Source organism: Oryctolagus cuniculus, chromosome 6, assembly GCF_964237555.1.
Source record: "Oryctolagus cuniculus chromosome 6, mOryCun1.1, whole genome shotgun sequence".
NCBI classification, from domain to species: Eukaryota; Metazoa; Chordata; class Mammalia; order Lagomorpha; family Leporidae; genus Oryctolagus; species Oryctolagus cuniculus.
The window spans coordinates 58,487,572-58,504,245 of record NC_091437.1 but is presented as its reverse complement, the minus strand read 5'-3'; the positions used below and the strand labels follow the sequence as shown (position 1 = coordinate 58,504,245).

Here is a 16,674-nt window from a genome sequence, read left to right as displayed (position 1 = left end):
CAGGGTACAACGAAAATGCAAAGAGTCATCCTTACTCACAGTGTTACGTTAGACAGGTATTTCAAATTTCTTTCCTGGCAGCTATTTCCTCCCGATCTGGTAATGTCATCCCACTCAGCTCATGCTTGGGTGGGGCTGCTCCATGAAGAAGGTCTCAGCGCCCGACACTGGCCCTGGTCTCCCGTCCTCCCTGCCTGCAGGCGTGGGCTGCGTGTGCTTGCGGAGATGTCAGAACAGAACAGATCCGGTGCCCGGCGAAAGGCATCTTCCTTGGCTCCACCCCTCATCGCTCTCAGTTGTCCTTCTGACAGCCAGATTGGAACCAAATTGGATTTAGTGCATTTCACAATTTTGTTGAACAAATTTGTGGATTAAGGGAACAAATTAAATCCACATTTTTATTTGACATCATCAAAAATATGACATGCAGGCTGGAAATGGACGTTCCTGCTCTTGGAACAGATTCAGTAGCGCCCAAATCCTTGCTTCCTGGAGATTGTTTTGTTTTGCTTTTCAGCCTGATGCTCACAAAGACCTTTTGGAGGCCTGGTCCCAAATCTTATCTGTGATCTAGGGTCTGTCTGGTCCTCTGCTTGCAACAAGGACATCCTCCATCCTATCAGGCATGTCTCTCTGGGTTCACCTTGGTGTCCCCTGGGCCACACCCTGGCTCAAGCTCCAGCGTTTTCCTGTAGCTGGACTGGCATATTTTCTTGTTCGTGCAAACTCAAGTGCCCTATTCCTTCTCTGAACTCGCAGGCCAATAAATATTTATGTGGTTCATTGGCCATTAATTAGGTGCCTTTGGCATTTCATCCAATGGCTTGTAAATCAGTGTAGATATTTCACTTCCCTCATCTTTGGTTCTTGGCCTCCTGGTAGAAAGACAAGCTGTTAGTGGGCAGGGAATGTGATTTCTGCTTTTTAATATATGTACTGTACGTGTGGTAGCAGGCAATGAATATTTACGGTGTTATAAATTTAATTGGCATATGATTACTTGACAATAAAGAGAGCACTTTTCAAGAGAGAAGATAATGTTGGCTGGGCTTCATGGAGGGAGGCGAGGAAGAACACTGCTGTAGTGTGAGGACGCTCAAGGTTTGAATCCTGGACACCCACTTTTTGGGCGTAAGATGTTCACCAGGATGTGGTCTTTCTGAGTCTGTTTCCACCTTATAATAACTGTGCTTGATCAAAGCCCTATACCAGTACTGGAAATAAGGAAGCATTCTGTAATTGACAGACACCAAGTTTTATTATTTCTTCCCCATAAACTTGATATTCTTAAGACATATCCATGGGGGGGGGGGAGCTGGTGCTGTGGCATAGTGGGGTGAAGCCCGGGTCTGCAGCTCCAGCATTTCATATGAGTGCTAGTTTAAGTCCCAGCTGCTTCACTTCCAATCTAGCTCCCTGCTAATGCGTCTGGGAAATCAGCAGAGGATGGCCCAAGTTCTTGGGCCTTTGTACTAGTGTGGGAGACCTGGAAGAACTCCTGGCTTCTGGCTTCAGATCAGCGTAGCTCTGGCCATTGCAGCCATCTAGGGAGTGAACCAGTGGATGGAAGACCTCTCTCTCTCTCTCTCTCTGCCTTTGCCTCTGTGTAGCTCTGCCTTCCAAATAAATAAATATTTTTTAAAAAAAGTAATACTCATGGCTAAAAATCCTAGCTGCTCCACTTTCAATCCAGCTCTCTGCTGTGGCCTGAGAAAGCACTAGATGATGGCCCAGGTCCTTGGGCCCCTGCACCTGCATGGGAGACCCAGAAGAAGCTCCTGGCTCCTGGCTCCTGGCTTCGGATGGGCACAGCTCCGGCCATTGTGGCCACCTGGGGAGTGAACCAGCAGATGGAAGACCTCTCTCTCTCTCTGCCTCTCCTTCTCTCTCTGTGTAACTCTCTGACTTTCAAGTAAATAAATAAATCTTTAAAAAAAACCACACAGGTTAACTTTACCTTATCTAATAGAGTGTCCGATTCTTACCTTTAAAACAAATCATCTGTGTGACTGTGATTTTTCCCGCCTCGGTCTGGAAGTTGGAGAGAGAAAAGCAAAGCTGACCAAAAATTAAGAAAACAAACAAACAAAAGAAAAGCCAGGAACAAAGCTGAGGTAGACAAACAGAAGAGCTTGGGGGCACATGAGAGAGGCTGCCAAAGATATCTGTTCAGGAAGAGAGCGATAGGGAAGAAAGCCATCAATTAAAATTAATGAAAGAGTTTTAATTATCTATGATGTTGACCTCATGTGCCAGGTACCTGAAACAAAGAAACGTGGGTAATTGGGTAGTCATGCATTTTTTTCAACTGGCCACTTTCCCCAGAACAAGATCCAGCCTGTCTCTTCCATCATAGCCTTATGGGCTACCTGGGTCAGAACTTGAAATCATGGCTGAATTTCCTCTCCTCCGAGAAGTGGTGAGGCCTAGCGAACAGCTGTCTCGGCCTAGCCTCCTCCGTGAGGACGTCTTCAGTTGTACTTTCAGACTCTGTCCTGATTCTCTGAACTTCCCAGCAGCCCTGTAGCCATCAGCCTCCTCCTCACCTCCATTTCTCACCTGGAAGACTCCTGTGGCCTGGTATTCTGGTTTTCCTTGAAAATTACCTTCTCTTTACTCTTCTACTTGTTTTGTTGGTTCTTCCCATTAGCCTATTAACTTTTTTTTTTTAAAAATATTTATTTATTTATCTGAAAGGAGGAGTTACAGAGAGGCAAAAGGCAGAGAGAGGGGGGTCTTCCATCCACTGGTTCACTCCCACAATGGCTGCAATGGCTGGAGCTGCGCTGATCCGAAGCCAGGAGCCAGGAGCTTCCTCCAGGTCTCCCACATGGGTACATGGGTGCAGGGGCCCAATGACTTGGACCATCCTCCACCGCCCTCCCAAGCCATAGCAGAAAGCTGGATTGGAAGTGAAGCAGCGGGGACTCGAACCCACACCCATATGGGATGTCAGTACTGAAGGCTTTACCTGCTACGCCACAGCGCTGGCCCCAATCTATTAACTGCTTATTTGTCAGCGACTGACACGTGCATGGCCCAATAGCATTTCTTTTAACAATTAAAAAAAAAAAGTATGTTTATTTATTTGAGAAGCAAAGAAACACAGAAACAGATAGGGAGACAGAGCTCCCAAGTGCTTGTTCCCTCTCCACATGCCCGCAGCGGCTAGCGCTGGGGCAGGCTGAAGCTGGGAGCTGGGAGCTGGGAGCTCAATCCAGATCTCCCACGATGGTGTCAGGGACCCAACTGCTTGAGTGTCATCACCTCTGTCTCCGAGGGACTGCATTAGCAGGAAACCAGAGTCAGGAGCCAGTGCTGGGCCTGGAGTCCAGGCCCTCAGTTATGGGACACAAGTGTCTTAACCAGCATATTAAGCCACTGGGCTAAACATCTTGCCCCAGTATTTCCTGATTGAATGGAAGGAGTTGTGAATAGTGGCCTTCAAAAGTGAAAGAAGACATTTTGTCCTCCAGAAGGAAACCTACTTTGTTGATATGAAAGTGAACTCCTTACTGGGGGCTGCCGGGCAACATTTTGCTAACCTTGTTCAAATTATAACAGACTTCAAAGTTACACGCGTTAGGGACATGGGGCGTAATTTATGTTTTCCACGCCCAGGAATGGAAGGCAGAGAGTGAGATACTCTCCATCCGTGTGGCTACTTCTGTGCTTTCGAGGCAGCAGACCCGCTCCCTGGAGTGAGCTGGGGGCTCAGCCACCTCCTGGCTCACTCCCAGCGGTTGTGTCTGGCTGCCTCCCTTCACACAGGCCCTCGAGTGCGGATCTGGAATCTCCTCGGCTCTGGCCTGTGCATGTTCGTCTCCTGAAATTCTGCTGTGCGGGTTTGAGTCTTGGTGCTGGAAGTACACGCTGTGCCATGACACTCTCTGCCACATCTGTGACCGCCTGGGGTACTGTACGTCATGTTGGAGTGCTCTGGAGGAAAGTGGCCCCAAGCTCTTCCTTGCATGAGATCGCTCTATCCTAGAGCACACTTGAGTCTTGGTATCTGTAGGGGTTTGATTCTAGACCTCACCTACCACAACACCACAATCTACAGGTGCTTCAGTCCCTCGTATAAAACAGCATAATGTTTGCATGGACTTCAAGGAGTTCACGGAAACTGGAATGAAAAGGTCAGTTTGTTTTGGTGTAAAAAATGTTTGAAATCCATACATACACAGAGTCTTCAAAAATTCGTGGAAACTATATATTATGAAAAAACTATGCATGGATTTCAAAAATCTTTTGTATGAAAATACATTTTTTAAAGATTTATTTTATTTGAAGGAGTTACAGAGAGAGAGAGAGAGAGAGAGAGGTCTTCCATCTGCTGGTTCACTCCCCAAATGGCCACAATGGCTGGAGCTGTGTTGATCCGAAACAGGGAGCCAGAAGCTTCTTCCAGGTCTCCCACGTGGGTGCAGGGGCTCAAGGACTTGGGCCATCTTCTGCTGCTTTCCCAGGCCACAGCAGAGCTGGATCAGAAGTAGAGCAGCCAGGACTCGAACCCGTGCCCATATGGGATGCCAGCACTGCAGGTATTGGCTTTGCCTGCTACAACAACAGCACCGGGTCCGTCAATTTTAAAATTTCATTTTCCACAAACCTTTTGAAGTATCTTCATAACCTGCATACTTCATTTTACAGACTTTAAGCCATCTCCAGTTTACTTGTAACACCTGTAACCAGGTAAATGCTATCTAAGTAGTTACCATGCTGTATTTTTAGGGAATCAAAAATGTGTGTGCATGAACAGTACAGTTGCAGTTTTTTCTATTTTCCAACATAGGTAGCTGACAATACTGGATCCTCTCTCTCCCTCCTGCTCCAGCTGATTGGACCAGAGTGGTCACCCCAAGGTTATCTCCAAGGCATTCTAGTTTGTAGGGCTTGGCCAGGCAGAGTAAGCCCCAGCCAATCATAGCCCACCAATCATAGCCCACCCGTCCCCTGCAAGTTGATCTGGGCAGTGTGCATGGAATCAGAAGGCTGTGAGAAAGGGAGTGCCATGTGGGGTTCGGAGCCAGTTGGAGTCATGAGGAATGGAAGCAGGAACTCCAAGTTGAAGAAGAGGTACAAGGTTTGAAAGCAGGGAGAGACGGGGCAGACATTCAAAGGGGGCAGGCGCCAAGTGGTTAGGTCCAGGTGAAGGGCTGGCCTGCAGGGTCGCTCCAGCAGCTCAGGGGGCTGGCACACTGGGGCCACCTTGGATTCTCCGAGACATCCCCGCTCTGGGCACCACGTTCCCAGGCTGTGGAATGCTCCTGGATTCGGGGAGATCCTGGCTTGCTTGTTGCCTCGCCATAAGCCCTCCCTGTCTGTTACCCAAGTGGCTCTCTGGTGTAGGGCCTCAGAAGCCAACAGAGCAGAAATACCCACCGTCAGTGAGGTGCGGGCACATGCCGGCTCACACGGCTCTGTTTGGCCTCCGTGTGTACCAGAGGGCTGGGCTGGGGTCCTCGAAGCAGCTCTGCCTCAAAGGCTCCACGGGGCTGGCTCCATTCCTTAAGGCTCTGTTTGCCCCAGTTTTAGAAACACATGTAAAGTAGGTATTTTGTAAATATGTTGAGGTTGTTTTAATAATTGCATATAAATAATGACTGTTAAAATGGAAAACAACTAATAATTAAAAGGGGAAAATAAACAACCCCAACAATGAGGCAGATCGAATTCCAATAATAAGTAACTAAATTTCCTGGAGATAAAGGGAAAGCAATAAAATAAATGCATATTCTTATCCTCCCTCCTTTGAAAATTTTTAATTGAAAGACAGAGGAGACAGTAGAAGAGACACACACAGAGAGGCAGAGATCATTGGGATTTCAACCCCGCCAAATGCCCACAACAGTTGGGGCTGGGCCAGGCCAAACCCAAAAGCCCAGAAAACGGTCGACAGGGTGTCGGGGACCCAACCGCTTGAGCCGTTATCGGCTGCCTCCCAGGCTGCACGTTAGCAGGAATGCTGAACTGGAAGCGGAGGAGCTGGGAAAGGAATCCAGGCACTCTGGCCCGGGCTGTGGGTGTCCGCTGCACCAAATGCCCGCCTCCTGCCCTCTTTTGGCAGCTTTTTTTTTTTTTTTTTTTTTTTTTTTCATTTCACAGCATACCTTGCAGTCTTTTCCATATCTGTAGGTGGAAAGTGGTTTATGAGCTCCCTGTCTGGGTGTGCCTTCACTGAGCGCGTCAGTTACTGAGATCCTTGGGCCCCTCCCTTTATTTTCTGTTATACATGAAGTTAGAGTGAATAAAGGTATGGGTGTGTGTGTGTGTGTGTGTGCACATAGTTGTGCTATAAATGCCTGGAGGCAGGTTGCCCGGTCAGAGTGAAAGCATCTGCGAGTTGGAAAGGCGTCGCCTGCTTGCCCTTTGTAGGGATGGGGACGTCAGCCAGGGTGCTTTGAACAGCAGGGGCGGAGGGCTGAGTGCCGCTTCACGTGTGCGCAACCTGAATCAGTGCCCCCCTGACACCTGATCAGTGGCCCCCTGCTCCCCCTGATCAGTGCCCCTGCACACCCTGATCAGTGTCCCCCTGCTCCCCTTGATCAGTGTCCCCCTGACACCTGATCAGTGCCCCCCCGCTCCCCCTGATCAGTGCCCCCCTGCTCCCCCTGATCAGTGCCCCCCTGCTCCCCCTGAGTCAGTCCCCTGCTCCCCCTGATCAGTGCCCCCCCATGCTCCCCCTGATCAGTGTCCCCCTGCTCCCCTGAGTCAGTCCGCTGCTCCCCTGAATCAGTGCCCCCCTGCTCCCCCTGAATCAGTGCCCCCCCTGCTCACCCTGATCAGTGTCCCCCTGCTCCCCTGAGTCAGTCCCCTGCTCCCCTGAATCAGTGCCCCCTGCTCCCCCTGAATCAGTGCCCCCCCTGCTCACCCTGATCAGTGCCCCCCCTGCTCACCCTGATCAGTGCCCCCATGCTCCCCCTGATCAGTGTCCCCCTGCTCCCCTGAGTCAGTCCCCTGCTCCCCCTGATCAGTGCCCCCCTGCTCCTCCTGATCAGTGCCCCCCCATGCTCCCCCTGAGTCAGTCCCCTGCTCCCCCTGATCAGTGCACACCCCTGCACACCCTGATCAGTGCCCTCCCTGCTCCCCCTGATCAGTGCCCCCCCTGCTCCCCCTGATCAGTGTCCCCCCTTCTCCCCCTGATCAGTGCCCCTGCTCCCCCTGATCAGTGCCCCCCCGCTCCCCCTGATCAGTGCCCCCCTGCTCCCCCGATCAGTGTCCCCCTGCTCCCCTGATCAGTGCCCCCCCGATCCCCCTGATCAGTGTCCCCCTGCTCCCCCTGATCAGTGCCCCCCCGATCCCCCTGATCAGTGTCCCCCTGCTCCCCCTGATCAGTGCCCCCCTGCTCCCCCTGATCAGTGCCCCCTGTGCACCCTAATCAGTGCTCCCTGCTCAGTTCTAGTGAGAAAGGAAAGGGAATGTGAGGAGGGAACAAGCCTCTGCCTGCTACCTGAGGGCACGTGGAACAGTTCAGGGAAAGATGCAAATAAAAGGCAAGTCCCTTGGGAGCAAGTGTTGTGCTGTGGCAGACCAAGCCGCCATGTGGGACATGGTCATCCCGTATCAGAGTGCCAGTCCGAATCCCAGTACTCCACTTCCGAGCCAGCTTTCTGCTAATGCATCTTGGGAAGCAGTGGAGGATGGCTCAAGTGCTTGGGCCACTGACCCTTACGTGAGAGACCCGGCAGAAGCCCCTGCTCCTGGCTTTGGCCTGGCCCAGCGCTGGCTACGGGGGGAGGGGGTGGTGGTGGGATTTGTGGAGTGAACCGAAGGGTAGAAGATTCTCTCTCTCTCTCTCATGCCTTTCAAATAAATAAAAATATATTCAAAAAAGAAAAAATAGAGCTAAGTCTTCATTCGTACAAAAATGTTTGACATTCGTGTGTGATTCTGTCACAATCCACATTGGCACGCACATTCGGAGAACCCCACGTGTGATGGACATCGTCTGTCATCTGCACGCTGGACACACTGTCACCGGCAGGCAAGGTGGGTTTCCCTGGTTTGTACGGGTGAGGGCACCGCGTCTCAGGGAGGTTAAGGAAATGTGCGCAGAGTCTCGTAAAGTCTGGAACCCAAGGGGGCTGCAGTCATGGTGCCAGGCAGCAGATAACGGCTCCCCCCCCTCCCCCTCTCCTCTCCCTCCCCACCCCTTCACCCCTCCCCTCCCCATCCCCATCCTCATCCCCATCCCCATCCCCCTCTTCCCCTCTGCTCCTCCTCCCCTTCCCTTCCCCCTCCCCTCCCCCTCCTCTCCCCCTCCCCTCCCCTTCCCTCACCCCTCCCCTCCCCTTCCCTCACCCCTCCCTTCCCCTTCCCTTACCCCTGCCCTCAACCCCTCCCCTCCTCCTCTCCCTCTCCTGTCAACCCCTGCCTGCCCTCCTCCTCCTCTCCCTCTCCCCTCCCCCTCCTTCCCTTCCTTCTCTCCCTCTCCCCTCCCCCTCCTTCCCTTCCCCCTCCCCTCCCCCTCCCCCTCTCCTGCAGCTGCTTCTGTCCGTGTTCATGAACGTGAACAGCGGCGTTCATTTCCCAACTCTTTTATTTTCTTGCTGGCCTCACTTCAGAGTCCACTTCGAGGGGCCCCAGGAAGCCCCAGCTGCCTCCCGCCTGGCCTCCTGCCCGGGCCCCAGCCCTGGCCCTCACAAGTGACTCTTGTGGGAGGGACAGGGCTCCTCCAGGTGCGTCTCTCCCAGAAGAGCGTCCAGCCACACCTCCATGTCCCGCACCAGCTGCTCCAGCTCGCGCAGCTCTTCCTCTAGCTTCTCCAAGAAAACGTGCAAGTTCTTCTTCACCCAGTTCCGCGTGCCCTTTCCTGGCTCTTCGGCAGGCTCGCTGTTCTGATAGTCGAACCCCTGAGAGGCAGACACCAGTCACAGCGCGGGCTTCTTCACGTAGGACCTCCTGCACACTGGTTTTGAAGTCCCCAGGGCCTTCGCCTGTGCCATGTGTTCTGCTTGGAGCGCAAATCCCCTCCTTCTCACCCAGTGAGCTCCTGCTCATCCTTCATCACCCAGCTTGCCTGTGACCCCTCCTCTGGGAAGCTTTCCCAGATTTCTTCACCTCAGTAGTCGCCCCCCTCCCTGGGGAACCTAGCCCCCCTGGCCGGGGAACTTTGCGGAATATGTTACCTGGGAAGCCACAGGATTTTGGGGGTAGTTATAGTCTCGGATCCTTTCTGACATCTCCCAAGTTCTTCCTGAAAGAGCCACAAACACCACCCCTTAGTGAAAAGAGCACAGTGAGAGGTGGGGGAGATAAGCGTGGTTGGTCACTCCCGCGGGATGACGGGAGAGGCAGGAGGAGGCGAGTGTGGAGGCCCCGAGGCCGGCAGCTGTCTCCAGAACACACACGCTGATTCTCAGACACCAGGAAGCTCACCTGATATCTCTGTGCCCAGGTACAGCAGCAAAACCAGCAGCATCAGCAGCGTCTGCAGGCAGGAAGGGGCGGGAGCAGGAGGGTGAATGCCTGGGGGCAGAGGCTGGGGGGAGGGGGTGCTGCGAGAGTTCTTAGAGTTTAACTTTTTTTTTCTAGTGATCTGAGTCACACATGCTTACTGCAACCTGCGCCCCACCGCTCCGCACCCAAACACTGCAGAAACAGAAAACAGCCACTTGCTGAATTTAGGCTATGTTTTCCTTCTTGGCCCCTCCCGAGAAGGAAGACCCACCTCTGCTGTCTTCTCTTGCCTCGTTTTAAAAATTTTGTTTTATTTGATCTTCGAAAGGAATTAACCTGGGGTGGAATTTGGACTAGCAGTTAAGATACCTGCACGTGTGCTTGGATTTGACTCCTGGCTTCAGTTCCCGACTCCAGCCTCCCGCTAATGCTGACCCTGGGAAGCAGCAAGGGTGGCTGAAGTATCTGTTCCTGCCACTCAGCTGGGAGACCAGGATTGAGTTGCCAGGTCCTGGTATGGGCCCCTGCCCAGCCTGGGCTGTTTGGACATTTGGGGAGTGAGCCAGCTGATGGGATATATCTGACTGTCTCTCAAAACATAAATTCAAAAATTCAAAGCAGGAGCCAGGGCAGTCATGTGGCACAGTGGTAAAGTCCCTACCCAGGATGCCCGTGTCCTACGTTGGACTGTGTGGTCCAGTGCTGCCTCAACTGCTTCCCATTCAGCTTCCTGCTGATGGACACCCTGAGAGCAGATGATGGCCCCAGTCCTTGGACCCCTGCCACCCATGTAGGAGACCAGGATGGAGTTCCTGGCTTCAGCCTGGCCCAGCTGTGGCTGTTGTAAGACATTTGGGCACCAGTGGATGGTAGAGCCACTCTCTGTGTCTCTCTACCTTTCAAGTAAAATGAAAAGAAAAAAAAAACATTTAAAAATTAAAGAAATGCATCAGCTTTATTGTGGTATAACTTATATATAATAAAATGCACACATCTAAGATGTATGATTTGATGATGTTTGGTTAAATGTCTATAGCTATGGATTATCATCCCAATCAGGATACCTAACATTCCCATGGTCTTAGAAAGGGCCCTCATGCCCCTTTGCAGTCAATTCTATCCTTTTTCTCAGCTGCCAGAGGGAAGTGAGGATCCTGTTTCTGTCACTAAGAGAAAGGTAGACCAGACACAGAGATCTCCCACCTGCTGCTTCACTTCCCAGCTCCCCACGAGGGCCGGGAGCCCAATCTGGGTCTGCCCCATCAATGGCAGGGACCTAACATCTGAACCATCACTCGCTGCCTCCCAGGGTACGCTCCAGCAGGAAGCTGGAATTAGGAGTGGAACTGGGACCTGAACCCAGGCACTCTGATATGAGATGCAGGCATCCCGAGTGGTATGCTACCAGCTGTGCCAAATACCGTCTTCTTCTTATTAAGTTGTAATAGTTCTTTATATATTCTGGATATAATTTCTTTGACAGATATTTGTATTGTGAATATTTCCTCCAAGTCTGTGGCTTGTCTTTTCATTTTCTCACCAGTGTCTCTTCAAAATGAAAATATTTCAGTTTTAATGAAGGCCGCTTCATTGAATTTTTTCCTTTTGTGGTTGAGCTTTTTGTACGCAGTCTAGAAAACTTTGCCAGCTTCAAAGTTGTAGATTTTCTTCTGTTTTCCCCTAGACAGTTTATTGTTTTACCTTTTACATTTAGGTGTGTGTTCTATTTTGAATTAATTTTTGCATATGATGTGACTCAGTGTGACCAATTGAGGTTTTGTATATGAATGTCTAGTTGCTTTAGAGTTATTTCTTTAAGGAGACAAAATTTTCCTCACTGAATTACATTGGTGTTTTTATTAGAAAAAACTATCTACCATATATTATGTGGGTTTATTTCTGGATTCTGTTCTGTTTCAATGACCTATAAATCTATCTTTACACCAGAACTAAATCTATATACTCTTGCTAAGGCTACCATAAAAAACACAAGCCAGTGCCTTAGAAAGCAGAGATTGACTTCCTGTGGTTAGGGAGGGCACTGGTAGCACCGGTTTCTGGTGAGGCCTCGCTCGGTTTGCCCACTGTGCCCTCACTCAGCGTCTTCTCTACTTGGGCATCCCAGCTGTCTCTTGCTCATCTTAAAAGGACACCAGTCCTAGGAAAAGAGGGCCCAACTGTATGGCTTCTCTTAATCTTCTTTTACTACTGCCTTAAGTATAGTCATGTTGGGGGGTTAGGGCTTCAACACAGGAATTTTGGAGGGACACAGTTCTGTCCATAGTGAATGCATTGTCATGATTTATTTATTTATTTGAAAGGCAGAATTAGAGAAAGAGAGAGGGAGAGGGAGAGGTCTTCCTTCCCCTGGTTCATTCCGAAATGGCCATAATTACTGGAACTGAGCCAACCTGAAGCCAGGAGCCAGGAGCTTCTTCCAGGTCTCCCATGTGGGTACAGGGACCCAAGGACTTGGGCATCTTCTGCTGCTTTCCCAGGTATGTTAGCAGATAGCTGGATCAGAAGTGGAACAGCCAGGACTCAAACTAGTGCTCATATTGAATGCTGAAGTTGCAGGTGGAGGCTTAACCTGCTATGCCACAATGCTTGCCCCAAGAGTGCTCTCTTTTGCATTGATTTTTGAATATTGAAGCAATCTTGAGTTCCTTCAGTATGCTTAGATCATGAGACATTAGCTTCTTCCCCAGTCTTGGTGTTTTTATATATTGCTGGATTTGTTTCTGTGATATTTTTGAATTTGCATTCATGAGAGTGGTTTATATATATTTTTAACATATGTTTGCCAAGTGTATGTTTTCTTCCCATAATGAGTTGTTAAGAATTCCCTCCTCATCTGTTTTGTGGACAAATTTGTATAAGTTTGGTATTATTTTTGTCTCAAATGATTGATGGAATTTATCGATGAAAATGGGCTCATAGATATTGAGACTTTCTATTTCTTCTCAATTTTGAAGTTGCGTTGTCTCAGAAGTTTGATCATTTTGCCTGAGTTAACAAATGTACTGGTGTCAAGTTGTTCCTAACATTAGCTTAATATCCTCTCAGTGTCTGTAGAGCTGTTACGATCTCCCTCTTTCACTCCTGATATTAGTAATTTGTGTGCTCTTTCTCCCTCTTGCTTGCTCTCAGTCTATTTGGAAGTTTACCCATTTTATCGTTTCAAAGAAAGGGCTTATGAATTTACTGTATTATTTTTGTTTCATATTTTATAAATTTTTGATTTTATGTTTATTATTTATTTCCCTCTAGCACTGATCTTAATTCTTCTTTTTCTTGCTTTTAAAGTTTTATTTCCAGAGATACCTATGTATGCACGTGTATGAGTGTACCTGTGTGTGGGCATGTACATACTGGCGCTCGGTCTCCCTCAGACTCTCAAGGGGGACTGATGTGTTTCTTGTACACTAGAGCTTGTGAAGCAAAATTTAGATCTGCTACTATAACAAAGATAAATATTTTTAAATATTTGCATCTATTATCTAAGATATAATATATTATAAATATTTATATTTACAAATAAATATTTATATTTTAAAGCTATTAAAAAGTTTTATATCTTGTCTATCTTTCAAATAGTACTTTATAGATACTAGCAACTATGTTATTAGTAGCTTCAAAAAATAAAACTAAGCCTTAGGACAACATGGTTGAGTCTCATATCGGCAGGGATGAGTGAGGAAACCAGATGTAAAGGTAAACATAAAATTTAGGGTGACAAAACTCACCTCTAACGACTAAATCAGAATTGTGGTTGTGAGGGTGGGGTTGGACTGGGAGGAGCCCCTGAAGGAGGTTTCTAGGTGCAGGAAGTGGGTGGTGATGTAAGTGAGTACAAAAGTCACTGTGCCATGCGTGTAAGACGTGTGCATATCTTTTGCCTTAACAATATCCCTTAGGAATCTTGAAGGAACATAGAATTGTCTTCTTTTTTAAAATGGCTGGGAAGTATTCTATGGCTCAGATCCTCTAATGTTTGTTTCTTTAAAACCTTATTGTTTATTTGAGAAAGAGATAACGAGAGAGGGAGAGGGAGAGGTACAGAGAGATCTCCCACCTGCTGGTTCACTCCTCGGAGAGCCAGCTGGGAGAGCTGGAATGCAAGGTGAGCCTCCCACACAACAGGGGCAGGGGCCGGGGCGGGGCGGGGGCAGGTGCGGGGCAGGGGCGGGGCAGGGGCAGGGGCGGGGCAGGGGCAGGGGCAGGGGCGGGGCAGGGGCAGGGGCAGGGGCAGGGGCCCACCACTTGAGCAGAGGCCAATGCTTCCTGGACTGTGCATGTGCAGTAAACTGGCATCGGGAGTGGGGCAGGGCTTTGCTTTGACTCCAGGTGGATGGGATGCAGGTAGCTAAGCCGTGTCTTAGCTGCCATGCGCAGTGCACTCAGGGCTGCTCTTCTGTTTGTGAAACCGCGCAGGTCCCTGTGTGCCCCAGGCGATTCTGCTCTGCGCAGGCAGTGGGGAGGCACAGAGGAGCGTGCACCGGATGGCGACTTTCAGCCCTTCCCTGGTGCTGTCTTGGGGCTCGAGCTGCTTCCCTTCTTCTCTCTGAGCCGCTGTTTATTGTAGAGGGGATTTTGAACTCCAGGGCCTTCCATCAGGAGAGCTGGGCCACCGTGGGGCAGGTGTGTGTGTGTGTGTGTGTGGTTGCGTTTCCGGCGGGGGCACCTCCCATTATGGGAGGGCGGTGTCCCCTTCAGGAGGGGACAAGGGCACGGGGCCGTCCCCTAACCACAGAACTCTTTTCGTGTATTTCCTAAAAGTAACATTCCTGGGGTTTGGGATTCATGGAACACTTTGTAGGAAAAGATGTGCTTGCTGGGTGCCCATCCAGGCCCCCGGCAGACGCCAGGAGGTCCAGCACCTAGCAGGCACTGGGTGCAGGTGTGGGGGTGAATGGGTGAATAGGCCTCTTGAAAACACATAGAAATGTCTTTGTTACTCTTCTGCAACCCTTAGGAGCTGGCTGCTGTGCCCAGATAAAGCCGTGTGCTGGTTGTGATGCGTGAGGCCCTTGGACATCTGCTCATTGCCCCGCATGGGAGGCAGAGCGTGCAGGGCAACCCTGGCTCAAGATTCTGGAATCACATGGATGTGGGTTCAAATCCTGGTATTCCAGCTGTCTGGCCTTTTAATATTTTAGTTTCTTTTATTTGAAAGTCAGAAAGCAAAAGACAGAGATGGAGAACTTCTATCTGCTGGCTCTCTTGCCAAATGTTTGCAACATCCATAGCTGGGCCAGCCCAAAGCCAGGAGCTGGGAACTCCAGCCTGGTCACCCACCCAACTATTTGAGCCATCACTGCTGCCTCCCAGGTGTGCAGTTAGCAGGAAGCTGCAGCTGGGAGCAGAGCCAGAACTTAGACACAGGCACAGACTATGGAATGAGCATGTCCCAAGCACAGTGTCCTACTTGCTAGGCCAAATGCTCACCCCGTTTTACCTTTCTGGGCCTCGGCTTATTCACCAGTGAGTGAGGCTGCTAGCATCTGCCTCTCAGGAACACTGTAGCTCAGGAAGCACCAGGCTGGGCACAGCCGAGTGTTAATGTTTCCCCACGTGAAGTTTGAACTTCAGCCCTGACCGTGAATGCTCTCTGACGTGGTGCGTTATCCTAAGATTGCAATTCACACAGCCATTCAGCACCTGTTATGCACCATGCCCCATTCTAGACACTAGAGAATGAGTGGGGAATAAAAACCCTGGCCCTTCTGGGCACACTTTCTGGGGTATCTGAGAATTAGATGAGAGGGCGTCAGTAAGGGTTTGGGCAGGGGGCATTAAGCCCTCAGGCTCTGCTCTCCCAGGTAGGACTTCAGGGCTGGGATCTGTGGGAGAGAAGGCCTTGAAGTTTGTCTAGGGTGATGCGGGCAGCCCAGGGGGGAGGAAAGCTTGTACCTGGCTTGGCCTCACCTGCTTCCTGTCTTCGCTGTGGCAGCCCCTTCTCCGCTCGAACAGCTCGGCCACCACCCGCCCCCGGCCGCCCACCTGTTGGATGGCCATGGCCTCAGGTCAGGCTGCCTGGATGGAAGGAGGTGCCCCCAGTGGACAAGCAGCTGGGCACTCACCCCTCCCCCACCTCTGGTCACCAGGCATCCGTCAAGCCTTGAGTTCTGATGTCACAGAAGGTGTGGGGGCAGGGGACACAGGCTGAGGCTTAGCTCCTTCCCTCACATTTTTTTCCCCACCTAGAAATATGGAAAACAAAGTGCAGTAAGAGCTTTTTTTTTTTTTTTAATAGTTATTTGAAAGGCAGAGTTACAGAGAGAGAATGAGAGGCAGAGAGAGAGGGAGAGAGAGATCTTCCATCCACTGGTTCACTCCCCAAGTGGTCACAATGGCTGGGGCTGGGCCAGGTCGAAGCCAGGAGCCCGAGCCAGTAGCTTCATCCAGGTCTCCCACCTGGGTGCAGGGGGCCAATACTTGGGCCATCTTCTGCTGCTTTTCCAGGCACATTAGTAGGGAGCTGGATCAGAAGCGGAGCAGCTGGGTCTGGAATTGGCGCCCCTATGGGATGTCAGCATTGCAGGCGGCAGCTTAACCTGCTATGCCACAGTGCTGGCCCCATTAATAAGAGCTATTTTTAAAAAATTCAAAGCTTCATTAGAATTTTATTATTTATCTGAGAAGCAGAGAGACAGAGGGGAGGGAGAGAGCAAGAGCGAGTGCTAGCTACCATTAGCGGTTTCATTCCCCCAGAGACCCACAACGAAAGCCAGGAGTCTGGAACTCAGTCCAGGTCCCCATGTGGGTGGCAGGAACCAAATTGCTTGAGCCATTGTAGCTGCCTTCCTGGGTCTGCGTTAGCAGATACCTGGAGTTAGGAGCCAGAGCTGGATACTGAACCCAGGAACTTTGATATGAGACATGGACATCTTAACCAGTACGTTAACCTTGTCTCAAGAGCTATTTTTAATTAAAATATATATGAAGATAATAAGCAGCTGTGGCTCATTCCTTTCTACTTGCTGGATGAGTGCTTCATGGTACGTATGAACCACATCTGGTTAACCTTTCACCCACTGAAGGTCATGTTCAAACATGCGGACTCTTTGCAAGTTTTAGCTCTTACAAGTGAAGCGGATAGGGACGTTCTGGTATGGGGTTTTCACTTCTGAGATACATAGCTAAGTGCAGTAGCCGAGTCGTATCGTTGTGGGTGTGAGAGCCTGACAAGCTGTGTTCGGGAATGGCTGCACTGTGCTGAGTGGCTCAGTCTCTCCTCCTGCTCACCGGTGTCTGGTGTTTGACTCTCTT

General features: G+C 50.3%; 1 protein-coding gene across 2 annotated transcripts; it reads right to left on the bottom strand.

The window, feature by feature from the left end:
* Positions 1–8,524: 8,524 nt before the first annotated feature.
* Positions 8,525–15,505, bottom strand: SMIM23 (small integral membrane protein 23). Of its 2 annotated transcripts, none has more exons than XM_051843608.2 (4): positions 15,316–15,505; positions 9,382–9,433; positions 9,132–9,199; positions 8,525–8,855 (listed from the first exon to the last, which is right to left on the bottom strand). In XM_051843608.2, exons 1-4 carry the CDS (start codon positions 15,418–15,420, stop codon positions 8,643–8,645), a joined length of 438 nt encoding a protein of 145 aa, XP_051699568.2. In that variant the 5' UTR covers positions 15,421–15,505; the 3' UTR covers positions 8,525–8,642. The 2 variants fall into 2 exon arrangements, with proteins under 2 accessions (XP_051699568.2, XP_051699569.2); XM_051843609.2 differs by having other exon boundaries at positions 15,331–15,504.
* Between the last annotated feature and the right edge of the window lie 1,169 nt (positions 15,506–16,674).